Source organism: Strigops habroptila, chromosome 5 (genome assembly GCF_004027225.2).
Source record: "Strigops habroptila isolate Jane chromosome 5, bStrHab1.2.pri, whole genome shotgun sequence".
NCBI lineage: Eukaryota > Metazoa > Chordata > Aves > Psittaciformes > Psittacidae > Strigops > Strigops habroptila.
In genome coordinates this window covers 63,056,719-63,081,861 of record NC_044281.2, presented here as the reverse complement: position 1 = coordinate 63,081,861, position 25,143 = coordinate 63,056,719, and the positions used below count along the sequence as shown (strand labels likewise).

Genomic DNA, 25,143 nt, shown 5'->3' with positions numbered 1-25,143 from the left:
GCTTGTGTGACCCACTGCTCCACCAAGCACTTATGTCCCAATATTTACCATTATTTACCTTTTAAAAAGAGATGATTTCTGCTCTCTGGAGGCCTGGGAGCTGGGACTGTGGAACTGATTTGTTTGCTCTAGGCAGGTTATGTCACACCTTACCTCAGTTTACTGCTATACAAAATGCAGATACCAGTCTTGCTATTATATTTCCTGTAGCAGATAAAGACTTACTTCTCAGGGTTTCCCCATAGGCTATAGGCAGATGTAGGTAATTTGTTGCCTGGTCTTTTGAAAGCAACAGGGTGCTCTTCTTCAGCTTGGGGTCCCTCCTGATCATCTCTTGATGCCTCTCCCATCTCTGGCTTTCTCTCCTTGAAGTAACTCTCCAGATGGAGGGTTCCTTTAACCATGTGATCAAGAAAATTCAGAATCCATATGCAGTTCTTTAGCCACACTGGGAAAGGTTCTGAAGAACAGAAAGCTGCATCCAAGAATTCTGCAAACGTCCTTGTCTTCTCAAGGCTCAGAGAGATTTGACATTCCCCTTGTGTCCAGAAGCATCCAAGTGACCCAAGATCCTCTGCCATCTTTTCAAAGAAACCATTCCTCTGGAAGAAGTTGCTGTTGACAGGGTCCAGGTGCAGGGCTGCTGTTATTCCCTGAAGCGTGTAGAAAACAAGCTCCAATATGCAATTCTGTCCAACTGGTGTCCACAGCCTAGATGGAGGGTCCTGCAATGCACCTTCCATGTCTGATAGAAGGGACAGGAGTCCATTGAATCCACTGCAGGTTCTGAAAGCTGAATGGCTCTTGGGACTCTCCAGTATCCTTAGGAGTGACTACAGATGTTGAGAAGGAAACAAAAAAAATCACTTAAACCAAGGCACAAAGAAGCTTTAGAATATTTTAAATGTCCAAGTTTGTATCAAAATTCTTTCACTGAAATGTCACTCTTCAAAGAAAAAAAAAAAAGTTGGTCAAAGTAAAGCTTACCCCTGCATGACTTTTCTCCTCCTCCCTATATACCCAGTGAGTCAAGCAACTGAGATTTGAATGCACCCTCAGGAGCAACGCTTGGAGTCAGCCTGACAGGTAGGGAATAGTGCTCACAGGAATAAGCAAAAAAATCACTTTTATTCATTATTCCTGCATTACATGTCCTAGTCAGTTTGGCCAGAGGTAGTTTCAGATCTTTGGCTCTTCTTTCATCAGTTTTTTCAAACTCTCCCAAGAAATCTCTTTGCCTAAAATGAACGCAGCGATTAAACTGTAAATAACCTTATACAGGAACTGGCGAGAAGGTAGAGTTCTCTATAGGCAAGTCTTCTTACAGCCCTGAATACACTAGACTTGTGCTCATGTGACTGCGCAGACCCTTTCCAAAAAAGGAGTGACTCAGGATGACCCAAAGAATATTGCAAAGAGCAGGCTCTGCTCATTGAGAAAGGCAAGAATAATTCCCGTTCTCAACAGAGGTATTTTTAAAGTTTGCACAATACTTTAGAGGAAAATAGCCATAAGGAGTCAGATCCCAAGTTAACAAAGTAATTAGATTTTCTTTAACTTCAACGGGCTTAAAGCAGGTTATAAGCAAATGCCATTTGACAATATTACACATGTATAAAAAGCAACCTATACCACTTGTAAATTTTGAATTATTTTTAAAATGAGCCATTTTAAAACAACTCTAAAAAAAATTATTAAGATCTGTAGTGTTGGAAGTAAAATCAGCGAGACAAAAGAGCTTGCAAGGAAACAGTCTACTGTATTTGAATGTAATCCATCCCACATTTTGGGGATGTTGCACAACTGATTTTATAAATATAATGCTCTTTCAGGCACCAGGGACCTTTGAAATTTGAAGGTGTACCTTTTCACATTGGAAAGGGCTTATTTTACACAGAGGGTTTCCCAACAGATATCCCATAAAAGAACTTCACAACCTGCTGAAGAGGAACAGTTTTAACACAAATAGATATCCCTGTAATGGGATCTAGGACGGTGAGAAAGGGTTACCAGAACTGGAGGGGGAGGGACGAACTTTATTACTGTCATTCAATTTTGTATGATAATGTATCAAACCAGGCAGAGACTTCTGAACAGGGAGTAAATTTAATAACTCAGAGTTGAAGTTATCAGGATGGCTTTAACACATTTCAAAGAAGGTCAACAGTAACCACATTTCCTCCAGCTCTAACTCAGTTAGAATTTAATCGCCTATGAGTTAGTATTCCTCTGTCCTGAATCTATAAAATTCATGTCTGCTGGAAATCCCCTAACTCAGTTAACGTTAACAGAATTTATTTCACATTCCATTATTTGTTATTCCTCATAATTGTCCATGTGCCACTCTGGAATATGGCAGTGCTAATTGCATTTGTGCTCAGGCTTTAACAGCTAAATATATATTAGCAAATCAATCTGAATTTGTGTGTAACACAATCACAGTCCCAATGGGTGTAGATAACAAATTCATTTGCTTACATTATGCCTTAATACAGTTATCATTTGTCAAAATTAGACACTGAAGCTGCAATTATTTTCATATTAGTTTGGACACTATACTCAACTTTTCCACAGATACTGTTAAAGTTTACTGTTTAAATCAAAGCTATAAACTTTGTCACGATTGTTTTTTTAAAGTAACATGGTTCTTCTATTACAGAAGCAGCTGCTATTGTTGTGCTGAAAGGTGAATTCAGTTCACACTTGGTAGAGAAGGTAGAATGAAACTTTAAATAGGTGCTTACAACGCTGCTGCTTTTCAATTTGATGCCTATGATCTAAACTAAAATAAAGCACACTGGTTCTTTCCCCTGCTTCATTGCTTATTAGGTCCTGTATAAACAGGATCATGTCCTGTATAAACACGATACAGGCTATGAATAGTTCTAATTTATTCCTCCAAACATTCATAAGACTCCTTCTTTCCGTCATCTCACATCTCGTTTTTCATGACACTGATGTATGTGAGAGATGACAAAATTAACGACAGCAAAATTTCAACCTTGGAAACCTAAAAGAATCAAGCTGTTCATCTCATGCCTACTCTGTCTCTTCCAGTCTTACTCCTTTACCTCTTCTCACATCCTCCCTCCACCTCTCCTCCACTTTTATTCACATCTGTTTCTCCTTTCTCTGTCACATTACACAGAACTGCTCATACAACTGTGCCCGCCACCATTTCCATTTCTCCATCCTGCCTTCCTATTTAAATCTTCAAAATACTTCACAATCTGATACTGAGTGAAAGTGTTGACCACATACGTTGCTAAAAATCAAAGTGCCTAATTTACCAGAATTAAAAACTGGCCCATGGCTCTTTTAAATTCTGCACTTTCTTTCTTGGAAAAACCACAGCGCTAAGTGTGAGATTAAAAGCAATTTGGCACAAGCCAAGCAGTTTCCAAAAAAACAACAACCAAGTGGGAAGCCACGTTAATTACCTTCAACAGGTCTAGTTTCAGATGTAGTTCTCCTTGAGTAGAAGAACAGAGGGCCCCAATAATAATGCTCATATATTCTTCATAGTTGATGACTGATAGCTGCTCCAAGATGCTCAGAGTAGCACTCCTGTAGCACTCATCATCCAAAAATATCTTGATATATGGCACCATTCCATAGTCCTTCAGAACAACTGGGGACAAATACAATATCATTTGTTACTTAAACTGTCCTTCACTTGTAGGTTTCACAGGCAGATTTTCAGTGTTGAAGTGCCACATTTCTGCAAATACAGCAGGAGAGGCAAGGAGAGCAGCTAGTTAAGCTAAAGATGACACAGACTGAATGGCACAAGTACAGCTAGGGAAAAAATTACTGAATGACCATCGTTTCTAATCATCAGAGATGACAGCTTCCCAACACAATAATGAATGAAAAGACTCCTTACTACTTTTCAACTTAAAAATCTCTTTAGTTTATGAAAGAGACTGTTTGATAATTTGTGACTGTATTTGCAATGTAAGATGCTGCAAATATGATGATTCTAGGATTCGAGAGTGAATATTGAGTAGATTCCAGTATTCAGAAGAGTTCACTTCTGTATTACTACGTTCCACAAGATTCCCTACACATACACCTGTTAGGTATGCCAACTCCACATGTGTGAGTGTTACTCAGCATGTGTCTGATTCCATCAAGATTTCAAATAATACCATGGAAGAAAATCTGGATGAACAAACAGCACACAAAACTCTCACACAGTTTTGCTTTCCACAAGACAAGTTGTATTTTCTATGTAAACACTTCAGAAGTATTAGATGGATCAGAAAAGCAAGGTGACTACTGGGATAAAGCTCCTTATGCAGGATGAGAATTCCTTTGACACATTTCTTCCTGGTGTAAAAAACAGTTATCCCTACTTTTCTAGAGTAGTCCTCCACTTCTCACTGAAGCACAAAAGTTGGAAAATTTGTGTTCCTTAAGAGGAAGGATTTGTGTTTCCTTAAGAGGAAAATTTGTGTTCCTTAAGAGGCATCGTGGCCACTTACCACCAAATATCACAAAGGTAATGAAGTAATGTCATTTCTTACCAGTGTTCCTCACAGACATCACTGTAAGAGCAGCCACCATCTTCAGCATCAAAGCATTTAATTCCTTCTCAGTGCCTTCTTCCAGACCATGCAGATGGGTTCCTGCTGTCAGGATATCAAAAGTCATAATACAATTTATACAAGACATGGTTAACTGTACCTAAAATATATTAAACCAAGAAAGAAAACCAGTTCTTCAGCAAATTCTAGTTTTCTCTTAAATATTACTTACAGGCTACTTGAACCCTAGTATGAGCAACAAAATACAGACAAGATATTCTCTAGTCATCAGGGTCTAGTCTGGGATTGGAAAACACAGGTCTGGTTCTATGTTCTGCAGTCCAGATCTCCTGCATAACTATAAGCGATACTGGTAATAGCAGCGTTTCCACTTCCTCTTTATCCATGTATCTAAATTTACAAATTACATAGCCATTCAATCACTCATTCTATAAAATTTAGATCACCAAGCAATCTAAAGCAGTGAAATTGATGCAAAGACAGAATAAAGCCCATACGTACCTACTCATAAGCAGAAGGTAAGTTTTCAAGAACCTTGAAAATCCTTATCTAAGTACTCTTGTACAAAACTAGTTCTCTAACATCAAGAATGGAAATCTAAGTGTCCTTGCAGGTAATGGATGTCTGCACTCCAGATCTTCTGTTGCAATCATATTCCTTATGTTGCTTGGAATAAATGTGCATAAATAATTCAATTGTGCTTGCTGCATCAGAAGTTATAGCTAGTATTTTGGGTCCCTCCTACTTTATTAAACAACTATTTCATTGAAATTTAAAGGCATTTCCCAATTCATACAGCACAGGAAATGTGTTAATGCATTTTTCTTTTTTTAAAATAGCAGTTATAAACTTTCAAATATGTATGTCCCCTAAGTCAGCTGTACCCCATAGTTACAACACCAGGACTATTACCTTCCTGTTTTCATAATGAGATACCTATATCAGATGACAATGGGTGGTAGTAATATATGGCCAAAACTCAAGAAACTGCTTTCAATCAGTCTTCAGGATTAAGTGTTATTTTCAGAGGAACAAAGCACTGTGGAAAACTCTTTCTTCTACTCTCAAGCTGGAGTTCTAGAGAACCCCAAATTGAAACCTGTTTAAAAGTGCGGGCTGAATGGTATCCTCTAGAATAATTCATCATACACTAGTGAAGAATAGCCCAGAACTGTTTAGGCTAGTAAATAGAATGATAAACAGTGAAGATTTCAGAGAGAACCCAGCATAATATGTCATAAGTTCTAGGCCAGTTGGCCAGACAAAATCTAGTTACTCAAAATATAAAATTTATAATTTGACTATAGAAAGAGATTCGTTCCTTCCTATTATCAGGCTACTTCAACAATCACTATGAATGACATTAAGTTTTACCTGACTTCCTCAGGATCTTGGCTTGCTTCCTCAAAAGTGCCAGCAGTAGGCCTAAGAGCCCAGAGTCACGGAATATATCACTGAATAACAAGTCCTTCTTGGTCATGCTGAGAAGGCACCGGAGGGCTGTTAAGGTACAGAATGGCACTACATTTTCCTTTATCAAATACTGAACCTTCTTCAAAATTTCATGGGGGACATAGGACAGGTCTAGCACTATGGACTCCACCAGTCTGAAGAACTGGACTTGGACTGGGTGTGGTTTGAAATGGATTATGTCAATAAACTGGTTGATAGGTTGTAGTGTCCATTCCAGAAGAAAGAAGTTGACTGTGTCCCAGGCCCATATGGTACCAATTGCTGCCAAGATTCTTTCACACAGGTACTGATCGTTACTCTTCTGGAAAATGGACTGCAACACCTGAAAAGCCTGAAGGTTTTTCACCGTCATTCCTGTGGGACAAAAACAGGTGAGATCATTGTTATGTCAATGCTATTTAAGACATCAAGCACCATAACTACAATGTTAAATCATGTCTGAGAGTGAAAAAAGAAGTCACAGACACAAGGGATGTGATTTGGAGGTAGATTCTCAACCTTGGATCAGGACCTTACAGCTGATATCATCAGTTCAGTTTGATACAGGGTTAAGCACACAGATCAGAAGATGCCATCTCATACTCTTTCCACCATATTAAGACACATAATGAATAGAATTTAATTTTTCTATGACCCACCTACATAGCCACATATACATATATATACACTGTACCAGAAGACCGTGTCCACTCAAAATTAAAGTGCGGTAATTGCGGGTGTACAATATTGCCAGAAACTTTCAATTCAGTTTTTCCACAGGTTGTAAGGCACGTCAGCATGTCCAAGATCTCATCTAGATAGGGGTCTCCTTCATTTTGCTGCGACCCTTCACATCTAGGAACAAAATTTGGGACAGTCATATACTTTTGCCATAGTAATGCAAATATTTTGGATATATCACGAGGTACTGAGCACATAGGAGCTACCTATTTTAGTCCCTGCTCCTTCTCAGTCTAATTTGCTGTCTTACTGTCTTCTTTCTGTGACTTGTTTAATCATCTTACAAACAGTAACTCCACACCTGAGTGGCACATTCAGAGCAATCAGAACAAAAACTGAAGAAGAAAATTGAAGTGACACTGTGTCTTCTGAAGAAAAGAAAGATAAATGTTGAAATTTAGTCCAGTTACATGTACTTACTTACAAAAAAAAGTAATTATCTCCAAAAAATGCTTGTTTTGGGAAGAAAAAAATCTAAATTTTGTGAGAAATCAAAAATTAAAACAGGCACTTCACATTAAAAGGTAGGCATGTGGTTGGCGATGTAAGGGACTAACTGAGATAAATAACAGAAAAATCTCAGCCCTAAGAAAGGGAAAAACATTCTATTTCTTGAGCTTTGCGAATCAGACATGGAGGTGGCATGTCTCTCCTACAAAAGGAAATAACTTGAACTGTAACCCCAGATTTGCCATAATTTAGACTGAAGTGAGAGTCTGTCAAAGGCTGAGAACTGCTTATCATGTCATCCTATTCTGTACTGCTGAGAGGGATCAATTTTTAAAGACAACTGCAGCATCTAGGCATGGGTTAGTGGCAGAGTAATATACTGATGCTGGAAGTTGTAGAAATCTCAGAAGAAAACAAAACAAATATGTTCTGTTTTAATCGGGGGGGGGGGGGGGGGGGCGCGGAGGAAGGGCCAGGGCAAATGCCAGTATCCATTTTGGTGGGAAAGAATGTGATCAGCAAGTTTCTTTTTACCTGAAAAAGACATTCTAAACATCAGAGAAGAAGAAACCTGATCACACAAAATGTTCGGAAAAGCAGCTCTTTGTTTATCTCTTTCTGCCAGTATATGCTGACAAGGGAGACTAATCAGAAGCCCTGAGCACCTGTATGCTATTTCTGTCTCCCCAGACTACTCAGATCAGTTATAAAGGATGGGGGCAGTCATAGCCCTTACTGATAAAAGATTGGGTGTATCTGGCCTTGTATGGTCAGAATTTCATCAGAAATATACATTTCAACACAGTTATTTATAAGGGAAAGTTATGCAATCTATGGTAACTAAAGAAAACACCGCCAGAAAAAGACCAAACTTTTTCCAATTGTAAGTTAGTTATTTTGTGCCATCCAAAAATCTTGAGAAATCACACTCACCTACAGATATCTTTGGTTTCATGATTCAAATTACAGTCCCCTAGATCCAAATTACAAAATAACCTCCCCCCCTCAGTCCAATGTGCTGGTCTGGGACCGAAGTTCTTGCAAGTGTTGAAGAAATACAATGGAAACAGCATTAAACTGAGACGCTCTGGAAATGCTCTCTTCATATGAGATAAAAGAAAACCAGAACAAAGCTCCTAAGCACTTTCTGGGGAAGTGGTATAATGTACTGTTTTGACATTGCAAACTCAGAACCTGGTTAGACAATGCAAGGAGACAAGAACAATAAAAGATTCCACTTTGTACTTTTGATTAGGGTAACTAATGGGGTTTTGTCCTGATATGTTCATATTCATTTCAGTTCTGAAGAACGTAATCTTTTCAGATATAAGTTTGGGTGGGTTTTGTTTATTTGTTTGTTTTCTGCACAGCAAGGAGATTAGGTTTCCCTCCCTATATGACTGCATTCCTGTATCAAGAGTCTCCCTTAACTGTGACAAATGTCTCTGACCTACATGCCCTGTAATACTAATTGACGAAGAACCTTTGTCTTGTGCTCAGTAAATCCCTGTGCTACTTGTGGACTAACTTCTCCTACTGTTAATTTCCATTATGGTTTCAGTAAAAGAAGTTACGTACTGCTTCCCTTCCTAAAACAGCAATGAAAGACCCGGGGTCTTTCTATCGGGGTCTTTATTACTGGCTTTGCATCCACGCAGGATTACCTACATGAGCCATATTTTAAAACAGACCACTGTGTGTTCTGAAAATGAGGTTTTATCACCCTTTAGAATTCCACTAAAAACCTCTCTACTTACCTGAGTAAAATTTGTAGCAGGAGTTGGTAGCCATCATTGTTTTCAAACTCTGTTAATAAAGCTGATGATCTGGGATAGGAATCTTTCACAAAGCACAAGACAATACTAGCAGCTTCACACACATCACAAGCAGGTAGGGTATCAGCCAGTTTAAAGAGATTCTGAATAGCTATTTTAATGCAGTCCACAGCTGTGGGGCAAAAATATAGCAGGTATTCAAGAACTGACAGTAAAACAAGTTCAAAATTACTAACAACAACAGAACATCAACTTTGAAGTTATTTCTCAGTAATAGAGCAGTCAGTTAACTCTTTTTCTAGAAAGAAAAGACAAGAGGATATATGAACATCATCAGACTCATTTCAGAGGCTACATGAAGAACATTTCTGGTTCTAAAGTATGTATGCATTTCTTTGCTTAATTCCCAGAAACTTATTCCGTCTCAGGAATATAAACTTCCAACACATCCACTCACCAAAATTCATATGCAGTGAATCCAGCTGTCTGAGTACAAGGTAAGCAGAGGCTGACACATTTTTCTTGTACTAAGTCAATCACACATTCTATGCAGAGTTCAGAGATTAATTCTTCACTCAAATAGGCATATGTAATGGAGTATGCACATATTGCTATGAGCAATGAAGCCTAGTTTTCTTGTCTGATCTGATGGCCAGTCCTTCCAGGACAGTTTCAAAATGTCTTAACAGTTCAGTACTTCAAGAAATATTATTCCTCAGTCTTTCAATCTTACCCCGGAAGCCAAATTGTTATCTTGAAAAATAAAAATACCTATATGCAGTTACTCCATGAAAAGAAATACTGACAGGAAAGTCTGGATTATAGAACTTTTTTTTTTTTAATACTAAGAAATTGAGACTCATTGTCTTTGCACTTAATAACAATAAAATTCTTACACTAGTAAAGCCTAGGAAGAAATGAGGATGTAGTTAAAGTAATGATAATGTTGTCCCAAAAGACTCCATTCCTCTGGCACTGCCTTCAAACTTGTTTTTAGAGCATGCATGAGCCTTATGCTCACACATTTAGTCATGCAACCAGAAGAAAAACATGACACATCTTATCCTTTCCTACATTACTGTGATCAGGTGGGATTGGTTCTTGCCTGTAATTTTTTCTTTTTTTTTTTTTTTTGTGTGTGTGTGTAGAAAAAACTTCAGTTTCCAGATGGCTATCAGTACTAAATAAAGCTCCTGCCTAGAAAGCCAAGAGCCCAAGAGCTCACGCTTTGCAGTTGAGCGTAGAGATGATGTAGAGATAAAAATATATCCCAGAAAGACTCTTCTTGAAAATTCATTCACAGTGGAGCTATGAGAAAAGGAGAAGCCAAATTACTAAAACAAACCTTGTAGGTACACAATGCTGTTTTTGGTCTGAGCCTTTGAAATCGTTCTCAGCACATGGCCTGTAGGTCCTTTCCAGGAGTGGCTACACTGGTCCCAGAGGGAAGCAGTTGCTATAATTAACGACTGAAGCTTATCACCTGCCAGAAGTTCCTCTACACCTTGTTCCTCTCTGTACATGTTAAGCATTATCTGAAAAGCAAACAAACATCAGCTATAATAAACCCCTCTACAAATACCTGGGAGATGAAGAAAAATACATTGGAGGGAGAGAGGGGGAGTTGTTTTATACTAATGCCAGGAGAGAGGATGCAGGGAAATGAACAAATAGAACTATCACTAGGATGTTCTCCATGGATTTTTTTTCCCACTTAAAGTCATGGCATTTTGTTTAACAACAAAAAAATAGATATAGTGGCATCATTTCAGATTTTTATACCTCTCCTTATGCTTGTTCAATGGTTTTCAGTCCAAATTTACGCCTTTTTTGCAGCTTGAGTCAATCACCAGCTAAAAGCCCAAGTGAACATCTCAGTACCCAGGGCAAACAAACTCCCTCTTTGGAGTTCACCTCACCTTAACAAGCATTTCCTGAGTTTGGGTATCATCCTCACTTGTCCCTCCATCATCACTGGTTTTCTTCAGAGGAAAAGTAAAGAAAAGGTACAGGCACTGCATCAGGGCAGCTGGAAGGCCAGATCCAATGATGTTCCACATAGTACTCTAAGTAAGGAAAATAAAAATCACATCCTCCAGAAGCTGACCACAGTTTCCTTGTGTTTCTACACACTGAGTGTAGTCATGACAGATGACAGAGTTGAGCGTTGCATCCATACGAGTGCTCTAAGGCACGCATATGGCAATCATATGGCATGGCTGTACAAATCCGCTTGGCAGAAGTAAACACTATGTGCTGCCATAGCTGTTCCCAGGACTTTCCACTCCATATGAATTACAACTTTGTCAGAGGTACTTACTATGTCCTGCATAAGGAGACCTACAGTCAATAAAGCACACAACCTGCAAAATAACTAGCAGCTAAAATAGTAAGTCCAGGGGCAGACATTGACCCCTTTATCATTAACTCATAGGACACCCTGCAGCTATAGAGGCCTGGTATGTTAAAAGCATGAATTCTCCATTCCCTCCTTGACCCACCATGGAAGCAATTTAGTTAGAACGCCTTTGCTTTTGTAACGTATTGAATAGCTGCAAACGCACTTCTAATTATAGCTTTTATAAATTCAAGATACACTGTTCCTCTATAATATTTCTCAACACTTATTTTCTTCCCATCTTTACTACTGCTGCGTACAACTAACTGAGAAGTCCCAGTGTGCCTGCTTGACACACAATAATGATAAAAAAAATCAGCAACAAATTAAACAGCAGAGTGAGGTTTGTGATACGGAGTTTTGTGAGTGTTCGTGCTACAAAAAATATCAATGTCTTACATCTGTGAAAAACACAAACCTCATCAGGAATGTCATGTTGTGACTAACTATATATAATTTTATAGAGCTCCTTATGACACAGAACATGTCCACTACAAGCTGACAGTGAGATTTATTTTCATGCATCTGAATGAGACAAGCTGCTCAGCTCAGTGTCAGGGATAAATGCACCCTTGATGCCAGTCTGCATTCAGAATGGCTGTATGAGTAGAGTTTTTGAAGTGCTCTGAAATGTTTCAAAGTGAGAGGCTAGCAGGATGGAAAATCCAACCACTGCATTACTAGACAGACAGATTCTTACTAGTAATCTTTTTCATACGTAAGTTGGAGTGACAAAGAAATGTTGAAGAGCAGTGGTATACAGTGGAAAAAAAAAAATAAAAATTAGGGGAACACTAGAACAAACAGCTGCCTGATGATCAAAACAAAAGGTACCTGAAAGTACAGACAACCTACTTCCCTCTTTTAGAAAAGCGTGGACTATAAACCTGTGAGTGTGTCCTTTATCAGACTGTATATCCTGGGCTTGCTGAAACACAAAGCACTGGGGATAACACAGACATTATGAGACTTAGGTGTTCCACTGCTGGGGTGGCTACCCAGCTTCTCTGAAATGAAAAGGGAAAACCAAAACTGAGACAAAATACCACCCCCCACACTCTGTAGTTGTTTCTCTTACCAAGTCAGTCTGTGAGAGGAGATACACTGATTTCAGCAGCAAATAGCCATATTCTGCTTCCCCTTTCTGTTGTAGCAATTGCTCCAAAGCCAGACGAGCTTCCTCTGTTACCACAAAAACATTAAATTTTAATTCCTTAATGAAAGATGAAAACGTTGCCTTGATCCTTTCTGAACAGATCTGACAAATTTAACAAAATTACAGTATCAGGAGTCCACTGAAGTGAATAGAAGGACATAAACCAATTTTGGTTCAGCATCAGGCTCAGGTCAGTTCATGTTGATTCAGCATCAGGCTCAGGTCAGTTCATGTAAACTACATATTTCAAACTGACAAGCTCCACTGCAAATAGCAGCTCAGTTCATGAAGTGTGCCAGCTGACCAGTGCAAAGAATGTACAACAGCCGCCAGGAAAGCCATGTGTGGCTAGCAATACTTTTCTCATTAAAGAAAGCTCCTCAGAATAGTGTGTAGTCTACTCTTTTACTGCATAGCTGCAGTATTATACATTTCAAGTTCCAAAACCAAAGTCAACATGGCATACAAGCCCAGATCTTCACTGTAATGATTCAAAACTAGGATGTTTTGGCTAGTTCAATCCTACTAAAAGATCTGGCTCTCTACGCTTAGCATTTTCCTCTTCCCCCTCATGGTAAGCACAGAAGACAGATGAATGACAGCACATTCCCAGAAGAAGTGGATCTGGTTGATATGGTATCAGATCATTACCTGCAGGTTTGCCATTGAGGGTCCTCTTAATTTCTTTTGTCAGAAGCTTGGAAACCTCACTTGCTAACAGCTGAATGTTGGGGAATACAATCACTCCAGCAGACTGTTCCCAGGCCTGAAATCCAAGCATAACTGTTCAGTCTTTCTGATACAGCATGTCTTTGGTAGATTGAGAAGTACTAATAAATATAAACAAACAAACATAAAGCTAGTATTCCCCTCCAAAATTCCCCTCCCCAGCCAGCGTAGTCCGTTAAGCAGTATTTGCCAGACAGGCAGGAGCCTGACACTATAGATACGGAAGTCAACTGGGAACTACCTTTTGAATCACTACCTTTTGAATCATGTAATCACTAGACAGCATTTACATTATTTTCTACATTGAACACAATCAAAACAATGTAAATGTTTCTCACAGCCCCTGTATCACTAATTATTTATATAAAAAGCATGGTAGTCCCTTTCAAAACACAACATAAACACCCTGTACCCTCAAGAGGTTACAGCTTTTTTGGTTTGGGGTTGTGTTTGGGGTTTTTTTTTGTTGCTGTTGTAGATGTTTTTAATACCTTCATAAAGTTTCTGCCTTTCAATTCTACTCTGTTTTGAAATGAAAGTAAGGCTCAAATTCAGACATCTCTTGCCATACAGAAATAATCTTTGTTCCAAAGTAAGGAAATAAAAGGAAACATGGGGAAAGAAGCTGAAAAAACAACAATATGGATGTGATTTTGCAGCAACATGAGTTGCCTAACCAATCTGGTTATGAGGTTAAGATGAAAGCTTCCAGGCCCAGAGTGACACCCCTGCCTGGCTAGGAATTTACATTACAAGCCAGCTTACATCATGAGTACAGGTCGGTGTCAATAGGAAAAAATGCACTTCTAAAATACTGAGATGATGGCAGTAAATGTTTACCAGATCAAGATTTTTAAACATGCTATAATAAGCTATTATACACTATATATATAGCATATATAATAATAAGAAGAACCCCTATTCAGGGTGGAAAGTATAGGCCTAAATGCATAACTAGCCACGAAAACAAATTTATAGACAAGTTTATAAACAATTTATACATAAGTTAATGTATATGGTTAAGAAAGGACAAGCAATTAAATGCAAAACTGACAAGAGGAAGAAGAGCAAGTCTTGATGGTTCCCAGCTCTAAGCCTGACAAACAGATCCCCTCTCAAATGTTCCTTAGCCTACCGGGGGGGGGGGGGAGGGGGCGGGCAGGGGTTCAAAACCAATTAAAAATATCACAGTAGACTGATACTATTGCACCCAACTGGCCTCTGAGAACCAGATATCATTACTTTTATATAGAACATCTAACACTACAAACATCAATGTATTAGCAATAGTGCAGCATTCACCCCTAAATACAAGACTGAGACACCTTTGTCCCCAGCAACCTTGAAAATTTCGTTTACAGAAGTCTCCTCCTAAAAGTTCAGAAAAATCAAGTTGTAAGGCCAGATGAGGAAAGGAAGGTAACAGAAATAATGACATCTCTTCTCCTAAAATAATTTGGAGCAGACGCTCCATACTACTGTCTGCCAAGAAATCAGTGCAACTCTGTGAAAGAACATCCTCTACAAACATCATTTCCTTTCCTACCATTGCTTTCAATTACTTGTTCTTTCTTTGCAGATGGCAGCTTGTGGACAAGCTATTTCTCTTCTGAATTGCCAGTCACCTGTTGGCAATCAGGCAAGAACCTACTTTTTACTTCATTTTACTGCATTGACCTCTGAAACTCCACCCAACTCTTTTTTTTCTGGGCTACAAAAGACTGAAACGCAATCGCACAGAGCACCTATCAATTAATTTTCAATCAATCAATCAACATTATTAAAAAAAAAGCTAGTTTTATTCAGATTTTGACCATAAATGGTTTTAAGAGACCCTCAGTTGCAGGAGCAAAATCCACCAATTCCTGCACTTCTGAATCAGAAGTGAGGGAAGATCTGCAAAGAACAGAAGCAAGCAGGACAAACACAATGACAAGAAACCTACAACCACAGAACACACAATGTTTGTCTTAAGCTATACTCTTTTTCATAAGAAAGCAGTGATTTCCTGCTCCTCTGCCTAAAGAGGAACACCCTCTGAACACTTCAGAAAGGACCTATAATCATTCTTCTAACAGAAAGAGCAGGATAAATTTTAGAAGTTCAAACCATATGCAGCACAGAGCAATAATCAACAGTTGATGGCAATGCTATCACTGTGCAAATATTTAGCTAGTCCATCTCACTACAGACCACGCCACTAATGTTCTGATTTGATTTTATAGGTGATCTTCCTGTGAGTCAGACACCAACCTCTGGAATACACTCCCCTTTCAGGGTGGACCTAATCAGTTCCATAGTCATCTTTGAGCCTATAAAAGACCTATATCTGGAAGAATATCTACCTGACTCCATTCTAGGATATCTGCCTTCAGGGGAAACTCAAATAATATGGTATCAATGTAATCTGATTTTCTTTCTTCCTCTTACGCCTGTTCCTACATGTTTAAGATTTTGTCACAAGGTCCCCGTGTCTGCTGTTGCCATCTGTCCTTCCTTTTCCCGGCTTCATGGGCAGATGCTAGCTCAAAAGCCATCCATATAATAGAACATTCTGATACTTTCTGAGGCCACCAAAGGAAAGATAGAAGGCACATTAAAATAACTCCCAGCCTAGACCTGAATCACAAGCAGATGGCTAACATTTTCCTCCTACACCTTTTCCTTCTACGTTAAGGAGTATCAGTGAGCAATGAGCCCCCATACCCCAGGTGGCTCCTGGTTAGTGCCCTCTCTCTCCAGCCAACTGCGTAAGAGCTAAAGCACTCTAAGACAAAAAGACAGAGATGCACTGGTATCTGCATAATCAAATAAGGAAAGGAAAAGCAGGAGGTGAAAATCCCCCAAGGAGGGAGAGGACTTATACAGAGTCCCCTGATAAACAGGAGGAAGTGAAGTAGTTTCTGTAAGAACTTCATAACATGTAAACTCAAACTGAGATGTGTTTCCCCAAGCCAGCCCAGGGCCTTAGCACGAAGCAGAAGGCTGGTACATGAAGAGAGTACAAGTCATATGGGGAAGGACATGATGACTCAAAGCTAAGGGGCCAGATCCTCCACAATGTACTCCTAAATCAGTGGTGCGAGGCCAAATTGCTCTAGCCACGCATCTGAACCTAAACGCCTACAAAGAACTGTGAACTTCCACTGATGCATCTAAGAAAAGTGAAGGGGAAGAATCTCTCTCTTAGGGCACAAAATCAAGCTAATGAGAAATTCACATCTCCATTCTGAATATATTCTGTAGCTGAAATATCCTTTAGGAATTAAAAATCCCCTCCTTGCGAGCATTACTGCAATTCAGGAAATCACTTTCTATGACCCTAAAGCATAGGAAGTTCAGCCCTACAGAAGGGAAATGGTATACACATGCACAGCATTGCCTGTCCCTTAGCAATACTCAGCTTACCCCCTGGGAATAGCTGTCTTTGATCCCACTGATACTAGAGTTTATTTCTCATGTGTCATGATAAATAAGTAATTTCCTGCATTGCTGTCCTTTTTTTAATTCCTAACATTTTATAACTTTCTAGATTTTATAACTTTCATCACCTTCATTCAGTAACAACAACTTCTTCAGTCCTTTGAAAGTTTCACTCCAAAAAATGACCTTCGCATGGAAGGTATTCTTGCTATTCATATTTAGTTAATGATCAGCAAATCTGAAGTTGTTCTATACAATCCCATCTTGCCAATACTTGCTTACTTCGTATTCATTGCATGGTTTTCAAAAACTAAAACCATCACAGAACTCAGAAACCTTGACATCTGGGAATTTATATTTCATTGTAAATTTCAGACAGGAAAACTTCAACAGAAGAATTTCACAAAAAGCCTGCAATACATTGCTTACAAGAGGGGGATGAAGCAGTTTGGAGAGACAGTTTGGATCTTCCACAGCAAAGCTTATCTTTGTTGTGAAGCTTTAGGAAAAGCAGAATAGATGGCTCTTTCTCAAAGCAAAAAGATTATATCTTGTTGCTGTGCTGTCTCAGAAAAACAAAAGTGCAGTTTTCGGCGTGACATTTAAAAGGCAGATACATGGTATAAGAAGGTGCTCCCTTACAGAAAACCATTAGATTATCAGTCCTGGTATGATTTTGAAGAACATTCTTTGAAGGCTGAGGAAGGAATTCTGCCCCTTTGCAAAACCAGAATTTTGTGACCTATTAAAGCAGTGATCTCCCAAGAGAGCCAAGCCTGCCCTAGCACACATAGCGCCATATGCAGAGAGAGATATTTGTTGCCGGTGACAGGCACGTATGCAGAGAAACATTGCTTAGGCTTAAAAATAGCCTTTGGTTCAGGAGGGACACTCTTCTAGGCCAACAAATCCAAAAGTTGAGAGGAAGTGGTGAAAAATGCAAGTTTTGTTCACTATTCACAAATATCTATAGGGCTCTTTAGATGAGAAGGATGCTTCTGAGACTCCAGGCTATCAACTCATTGCCTTTTCAGACCCTTAGGATCATTTTTTTCTGGACTGCTTTGGACCAAGGCAAGCTTTTACTCGAACACAGCAAACTCTTCACCATAAACGTGACCAGATCCTACTCACAACTTAGTTGTTTGCACCACACTGACACCGAGTGACCTGTTTCAATGCTATTAACTGACATTAGCATCTACAGTGATTTCAGAGCCCCGCTCTGCACCAGGACTTACAAGCTTCATAGATTCATGCTCCATCTAGATGAGTGAAATGTTTATGCTTTGCTGTCATGGAACCCAAGATTTCATAGCCCTTGGCACAGTAGTTTCCCTGCACACACAGTTCAAGATGTCTCTCTCACTACAGAGCATCACTTTTTATGTCCTGTATAAATGGTACATTCTATGTTCCATATAAACAGGGTGACCATATCATTAACATTTTATTTTTTCACCTACCCACTGACTTGTTTTTAGAAAACCAACTCAGCTAGGTAGGGAACAGACAGATCTGAGTTTGGTCACTTACAAGTACAGATGATTGAAATATGCCATCATTAAAATATTGTTTCACCAAAAAGAGCTTTTCTTTTCTTACTGAAAGACATACACAGTGAGAAAGTGTAAAAACTCAGATTTGATACCCATAAATACCCAAGGTAATTCAAGAGAAAAACAATTTTTCTGTACTACAACATGGCCACAGTACATTTAAAGATAGGCCAGGTTTTCTGCTCCTCTCAGTATAAGCTCTGCTACTCTGTCACTGTATGGTCCACTCAGTTTCCTATATGTTTTACAGACAAGCAAAACCAACTTATTAGGCTTCCATTCATTACAGAGCCTTTCCAGTTTCACCTTTTAATATGACCATCTCAGAAATTCTTTGCTGATGGAAAGGCATGAGGTAGGCCATCCTGCTAACTGAAATGTTCTAGTTCTTAGCTGTGTCCCTCACACACAGTATGACCTTCCTCTCCTCATGCCACAGTTTCCTCATTTCTAACACGACTCCTTTCTCAAACACTAAAATTAGACATTAGCACTGTCATTAACCCAAAAATTCCATCTTAAGTCTGTAACCCTGCATTTCCCCTAGCTGGCTGCATTCCACGACTACATTTTCCCAGACTGAAACTATGCTCAGCCCCCCAATAAGTATATAAAATAGATGGGCAGACATGAAGTGACCTCTTCACAGGGTACTCACTTTGAAACAGGCGTGTCTCATGAACATATGCCTTGACTCCAAGAATAGAATTTAGCCACTCATGAAAGTAAAGTTGTGCTCCCCCACATATTCTTCGCATGCTAACATAGCTGGTTAGTCAGATAAGAGGAGAAGACACTGTTTCCCTAGACTCCCAGTGGAATAAAAGTAATTATCCCCTAGACAAAGGGATCATGCTCCAATTAACTACACTGGCAGACAGAGCAACAGAAACTCAAATTTACATCCTTGGCATCTGCACCAAAGACCAGAAGGCGAACAAACCTTTAAGAAGAGGGGAAGAAAGTCCAGCAGCCTTCTCTGTTGCTCCTCTGGGATGAGAAATGGAGCCAGCTGCTCATACTCTACAAACTGTTTGCCTAGAATCTCCCACTGGAGCATATGGCTCTCAGGTGGCTTGTCTTTGCTGTTTGCAGGCTGTCCTGGCACTTCAGCTTTGTCTCCATCATCAGGGCTTTGCTCTTGCTGTTCTGCTTTGCCAGGTGAATCCTCCATCTGCCACACGAGTTCAGCTGCACTGTCCATGCTGAAATGAGACCTGAAGTTAAAATACTGTGTTATTTATAGTCAGTATCATTTCTTACCAGTAAACTGTCCCATGAAACTAGACACTAACAGGTTTAACTATTGGAAGTGGGGAGTTTAGAAGTATGGAAACACTGGCAGCCACTAACTCTTTTCCAGTTGTGATGGCAAAGCACTTTGCTCCTGGACAAGAGCACTACCACCTTGCAATCACATGAACAAGTTCTCTCCCATGAGACACATGCACATATGCTACACAATTCATCGGACTTTGGCAGGACAAACTGGTAAACCATGCAGGAAATATGGATTTCAGCCCCAACTTTGCCACTGAGCCAGATGACCTCCCTATACTTCAGTCACCCCAATTGTAAAATAAGTCATAGCTATCATCATCATCAGATCTGCAACAGAAGAACACTACCTAAGAGTCAGGTAACACATTTCACTGAATATAGATGCTAAACTAAGCTGCACATCTCTGACGCACTCCCCACCTAGAGCGGGGCTGAAGCACTGGCTGGAATAGGAACTGTGTGGAAAAGCCAAGGATTCCCCACACGGGTGTGCTGGCCCAAACAGGCAGCAACATTCAGCTCTTTTATACTGCAGATGTACAGCTCTGTACAAGAGGTAGGTGTTTTCACCACAACATTACCTGTAAAATGAAATTGATACGCCTCAGTGAAGGAGCAAGGTGCTTCCAGCAGCCTCATTTCCATCAAACTGAAATTATAACAGGTCCATTTTGCACCATAGGTAGAGGAATCCTACTGGCACTCTCATCTCAACCTGGGGCTGAGATGAGTTGATCTACTTTACAGCCCTGTTTTCATCCATCACCTTCTGGGAGGTCACTGACATGGCTTTAAATCCACAGCAACCCTACTCCTTTGCCATAGCCTTCTGTGAACTCACCTTCTTACCCATAGGCTACATGATGACAACGCTTACACCAGTGGAAATCAGGCACCTCCAGTTTCCATCAAAATCAGGCATATGCTTATTGATGTCTAGGACATCATCTGACTACTCAAAATATGACACATAAATTATCACAGTGTGAGCAGACAGTTGGGGAGTTTTAACCAAGATGAACGTAGCTCATCACTTTACTTACTAAATATACTGTCTTTTAAGAGCCTAGAAACATTACACCCTCTCAAAGAAAAACACCAGTGTACCTCCATTTCTGGGAAATAGGTTCCTTCTCTACAGCATTTCTTTGACTGCCATCCTAGCTTGTCAATAAAAATGCCAAAAAGCTAATGTAATTAAAAAAATAAGTCACTACAAATACATACGCCTCTTAAAACAAATCTTAAAAAAAAGTATGATGAGCCTGGTTTAGAAATTATAAGCCAACACTAATACTGTAGTTGGGATTCTCTTCCTTCACTAACCAACAATTATACAGCTTGCATACTGCTTGCATCCTGCCCACTCCAAGCCAGATGAACCAGTTTCATTTCCACACTCACACAGTAGCTCTATACAGCAGAGATGAAGAGGGTGACATTATCTTGTCACAGTGCACCATACCATCTGCGGCAAGCTGATGGTCCCAGCAGACACCTACACTTGGATGTAAATGCTGATCCTTCACAGTACAGCAGAGGATAACTTATCCTACCACAGCCCGTACTCTGTCCTTCACCGGGAGATGGAGTGATATGAAATTTTGATCAGCCTCCAAGGATGTCAATCTGGAACTTCCTACCTCAACAACACTTTATGTTCGGCTGCTGTTGTTTTCCTTAATTATCTATGTTAAGACAACACAGCTCTGTGAGCTGAAAAAGCGCAATGACTGTCTGCAGAGTAAACAGGAAGACTCTGTTCCTCATGACTGTGTGGGAGTTACATTTGTCATGTTATACTTAACCCTGGTATGGGTTTTCAGCCCACTTGAGTCATCGTGAAGCTGTGCACTGTGTTGAGAAAGCCTGGGTACGGTTCTAGGGGCTTCAGCATAGTTCAGAGTTACTTTTTCAATGAGGCTACTCTTGCATCCCAAAATGGCACCATTCCCTTCCTAAGGGAAATCTCTCACCTTGGAAGCTACTGTGCTAAGCTTAAATCAATGCTAAGTAACAAGTAACTCACTCCCCAGTGACTACATTCACCTTAGTCATCTGTACAGACAAGCCCGAAGTCCTTTATAGAGACATTTTACAGATCGTGAAACTGAGGCATGGAGAGGTGAAATGAAGTGCTTATGCTGGCCTCAGAAGGTCAGTGACTGACCAATCAATGGCACTGCTTGAACTGTACTGCACTGAATGGCACTGCAAAGGTATTCACCAATTTTCTCTCTTTCTAGTCATAACTTACTTAGCAGGCCTTTCTTGCTGGTGCACAGTCAAGGTAAGCAGGGCTGGTCACTCAAAAAAATCTCACTTTATGAGTCTATGTAATGAAAGAATTCTTCCCGTCTCTGCAGAAACTATTAAAACCAAATATGCACACACAGCTTCATTAATGAAGACCTAATTGCAACAGACTATGCAAGACATTTGAGTGTACATAGAAATCTTTCATCTCCAGAAGTACATGAAAGCAAAACAGGATTATGATTTGCCTCCTTATTTACTCCAATTGTCCAGACTACAAGAGGCACATTAGACTAAATATCAGTTCTCCTGATATTAATCTGTTGCCTTCACTTGCACTATTTGTTTTAAATATTCCTTCTTCAAGTAGCCTTTTCTGCATCTACAGACTTCTAAATCCTTCAAATTTTCCATTCCTCTTGGATGATAATTATTCTTCTAGACTACTCACAACATCACAGGGTCCAGCATTCAAGTATCTTCAGTTAATAGGATAGCTTAGATATTTTGGAAAGGTTTTACATGTTGGCTCCCGTCTACATCCCACCATTTGTCCTGATCATCAGTGTAAATTAATACCTTATTTAAGTTTGGATGAGTTGCAAATATCACAATGACACAAAAAGTAAAGTCTAAATAATAAAGATTTTAAAAGACATAAAAGTGAAAACATATCAAATAAACCTGATTCTATAATTCAGAAAGTGTCAGGTAACAAAGAGGAAGTGGAACTTATTCATGTATTTTCCTTTTTGTTCTAAATAAAGCCTGTATGAAATCACACCGCAATGTGGCCATGCTTTTTCAAACTGATAAGACAAAAGGGAAGAAAGGTTTTTTTAATGAACCATCTTATCTCACAGATTCTATCTCTCTTTGTGGCTCACACCACTCTGTGCTCACGGCAAATGACAGTACCTCATAACGACCACTGTGCCAGACACTGACCATCTGCTACTCTCTTACCTCTGTCCCACCTAAATTCTACAATCCTACCTATCTACAATTGCTTATCTTAAATTATCTACACCTATTAGTTCTATGTCTAGTCATCATACTTAACATATTTCATGAAGCAAACCTAAACACACCATCAAAAATAGCTAAACTTTGATGTCACTCTACTTATCTTCTCCAATAAGAGGGCTGCAATGAATTAGAACAATTTGCAAAATTCAATATCCTACCAATCCATGTCAAGTCCATTTAAATGTAAACTCTATGGGGAAGGTATTCTCTCGTCCTAAATTCTGGCACAGTTCTTTACACAACAGGAGCCTTAACTGACTGGTGCCTTGAAATACAAATAGCTGACAAAATACAAATAACAGAGGGGTTTAAAAACACTTGTCAGCTTAGAGAAGGTTGAATAGTGTTCAAAGAACTAGTTCCATTTCAGTAGAACATGGCCCCTTCTTTTTCAGTAATACAAATATAATTGCAACTTGTTTCAAGAAGGTAAGGCACTATTACTACCAAAGGAGCTGCATTCATTTACACTAGGACTTCATTTGTCCAAGCATGTTTTTACTTTTTGAGTACATTTAAGTTGGACAAGGCATTTCTGCAGTACAATCTCACAAATAATTTAGTTTTGAACACTTAACTGCATTGCTTTTTATTTTTGTTTGAAGAGCATCTTTAGGCAATCCAGAAGTAGCTATAAAATTGACTTCGGCTCTCCCTCATGTACCCACTCTTCATTTTTTTCTGCTTTAGAAGTAGCTTCTAAGTATCTAATTGAGAACAGTTTCTTCTCTGCCTTCCATATGCCCCTTCTGCAGCCAAGAGAGAAGCAAAGATCCTCTCTTCTTTGCTTCTGAGATTTGGTCTTCCTGGAAATGAAGTAATGCCCCCATCTCAAGAGCAAACAGACTACTTCTGGTCAGTTACGGATAATCCAGTCGTAACAAGACCAGGGCAATTCCGATCATCTCATTAGATAAAGACATGCAGTTAAATGAAATTTAACAAGTCTCCACTAGCAGCAGAAATCCTCTTATCATCCCTAGATTAAGAAATACAAGCAAACCACTGATCCTTTTTCCTCCTTGTACTGCAGTGTAGGGTGAACTCTGACTGAAGCCTTTGCTGTTTGAAAATGATCCTACTACAACAAACCAGCTGCAGACACTACTGCAGTTTCCTTCAACAGTTAACGGTCTCTTCCTTTTGCTTTCACAACAAATCTCTAGACATACCTGGGCTCCTAGATTCCGCAGCTCCTGTTGAGGTCAATAACCATATCCAAAGAAATGAGTGTTACTGCTTCTGTCCTACCAGGCATCTTGCTGTATGCAGCTCCAACTCTGCTCTTTAAAATTTCCACTGTGAATCACCTGATTAGCTACTGCACTTATTTCCTGAGGAAAGCAGAAGTGAAGAGCAAATGAACCACATGCTCAAGACCCACCAAGCTCCCAAAGCAACTTAGAATAATTCAGTTTACGCACAAAAGTGGCAGGCATTGAATGTTTCTCTCTGGGTCAAAAGTAACCAGGTATTTCCCCACATACCATATTCACAAACAAGAGGCATGTGTGTGTGGGGGGGTGTTGTTTCATTGTGTTTTTAAATTTAAGGTTTTCCAGACTGCTACAGGAATACAGTACCACAAAGCTCATGCTTTCTGTGCAATCTGTGCCCAAAGGACAGGCAACAGTTGGAATCCTTCCTCAAAGCCAGTATCCTTAAAATAAATACATTTGAATGCTGAGGTGAATGCTAAATCCTTGATCTCGCTACTAAAATGGTCAAGACACCCACTCAAATCAAGAGCTCACTAACAATATAAAGCCTAGATTAACTGTGGGGTTGGGAGAAGGCTTCTTCTCAGTTGTCTAGTTGCTCTTCCTTTTGTTCTCCATAATAACACATCTGAAAGGCTTTATAAATGCTTTCTAAGGGGAGGTGGAGTTTAAACATTTTTAGTCAGGAAATTCAAGTGTTTTCTAAACTGCTTTTCCCTGCAAATTTTATGGTAACCTTGAGAATCAGTGGGATCATAGCCTTAGAGTGATTGAAACCTGAGGGGATTTTACCCTAGGTGGTTAAAGCCGTCTGGTTTTTGTTAACACCTACTTCACTCGAATGCCTGAGAAAGTATTCAGGAGGAAAACTAGCTTTCTCTTCCAGCTAAGGTAGCGCAGTATCCAGGCTGGAGACTCCTGATGTTTCTGCAGGTAGAAGCAGGAAGTCTTGAAGGGACCAATTTAACTGTTTGATAGAGTTAAGTAACAAGCCAGGACAGAGATTGCCTCTATACCACAGGGACCTCTCAATGCAGCGATGTTTCTGGCCAGAATCCCAGAGGATTGTTCTCCTCCCTTACTGTGGAAATGTACTCATTGAAAGGAAGATCAACATTAGAGGC

The 25,143-nt window shown here is 39.6% G+C and overlaps 1 protein-coding gene across 1 annotated transcript in view; it reads right to left on the bottom strand.

Moving 5' to 3' along the window:
* WDFY4 (WDFY family member 4) overlaps nt 1–24,050 on the bottom strand; it is a 137,979-nt gene extending 113,929 nt beyond the window's left edge. The window contains exons 1-12 of the mRNA XM_030488245.1: nt 23,972–24,050; nt 19,177–19,450; nt 13,174–13,288; nt 12,445–12,548; nt 10,888–11,034; nt 10,314–10,503; nt 8,951–9,140; nt 6,697–6,857; nt 5,925–6,377; nt 4,530–4,634; nt 3,441–3,631; nt 226–833 (exon numbers count right to left, since the gene is read on the bottom strand). Coding sequence (XP_030344105.1) covers nt 226–833; nt 3,441–3,631; nt 4,530–4,634; nt 5,925–6,377; nt 6,697–6,857; nt 8,951–9,140; nt 10,314–10,503; nt 10,888–11,034; nt 12,445–12,548; nt 13,174–13,288; nt 19,177–19,437 — 2,525 coding nt within the window. The 5' untranslated portion in view covers nt 19,438–19,450; nt 23,972–24,050. The remainder of the gene's footprint in view (nt 1–225; nt 834–3,440; nt 3,632–4,529; nt 4,635–5,924; nt 6,378–6,696; nt 6,858–8,950; nt 9,141–10,313; nt 10,504–10,887; nt 11,035–12,444; nt 12,549–13,173; nt 13,289–19,176; nt 19,451–23,971) is intronic.
* Nucleotides 24,051–25,143: the final 1,093 nt, after the last annotated feature.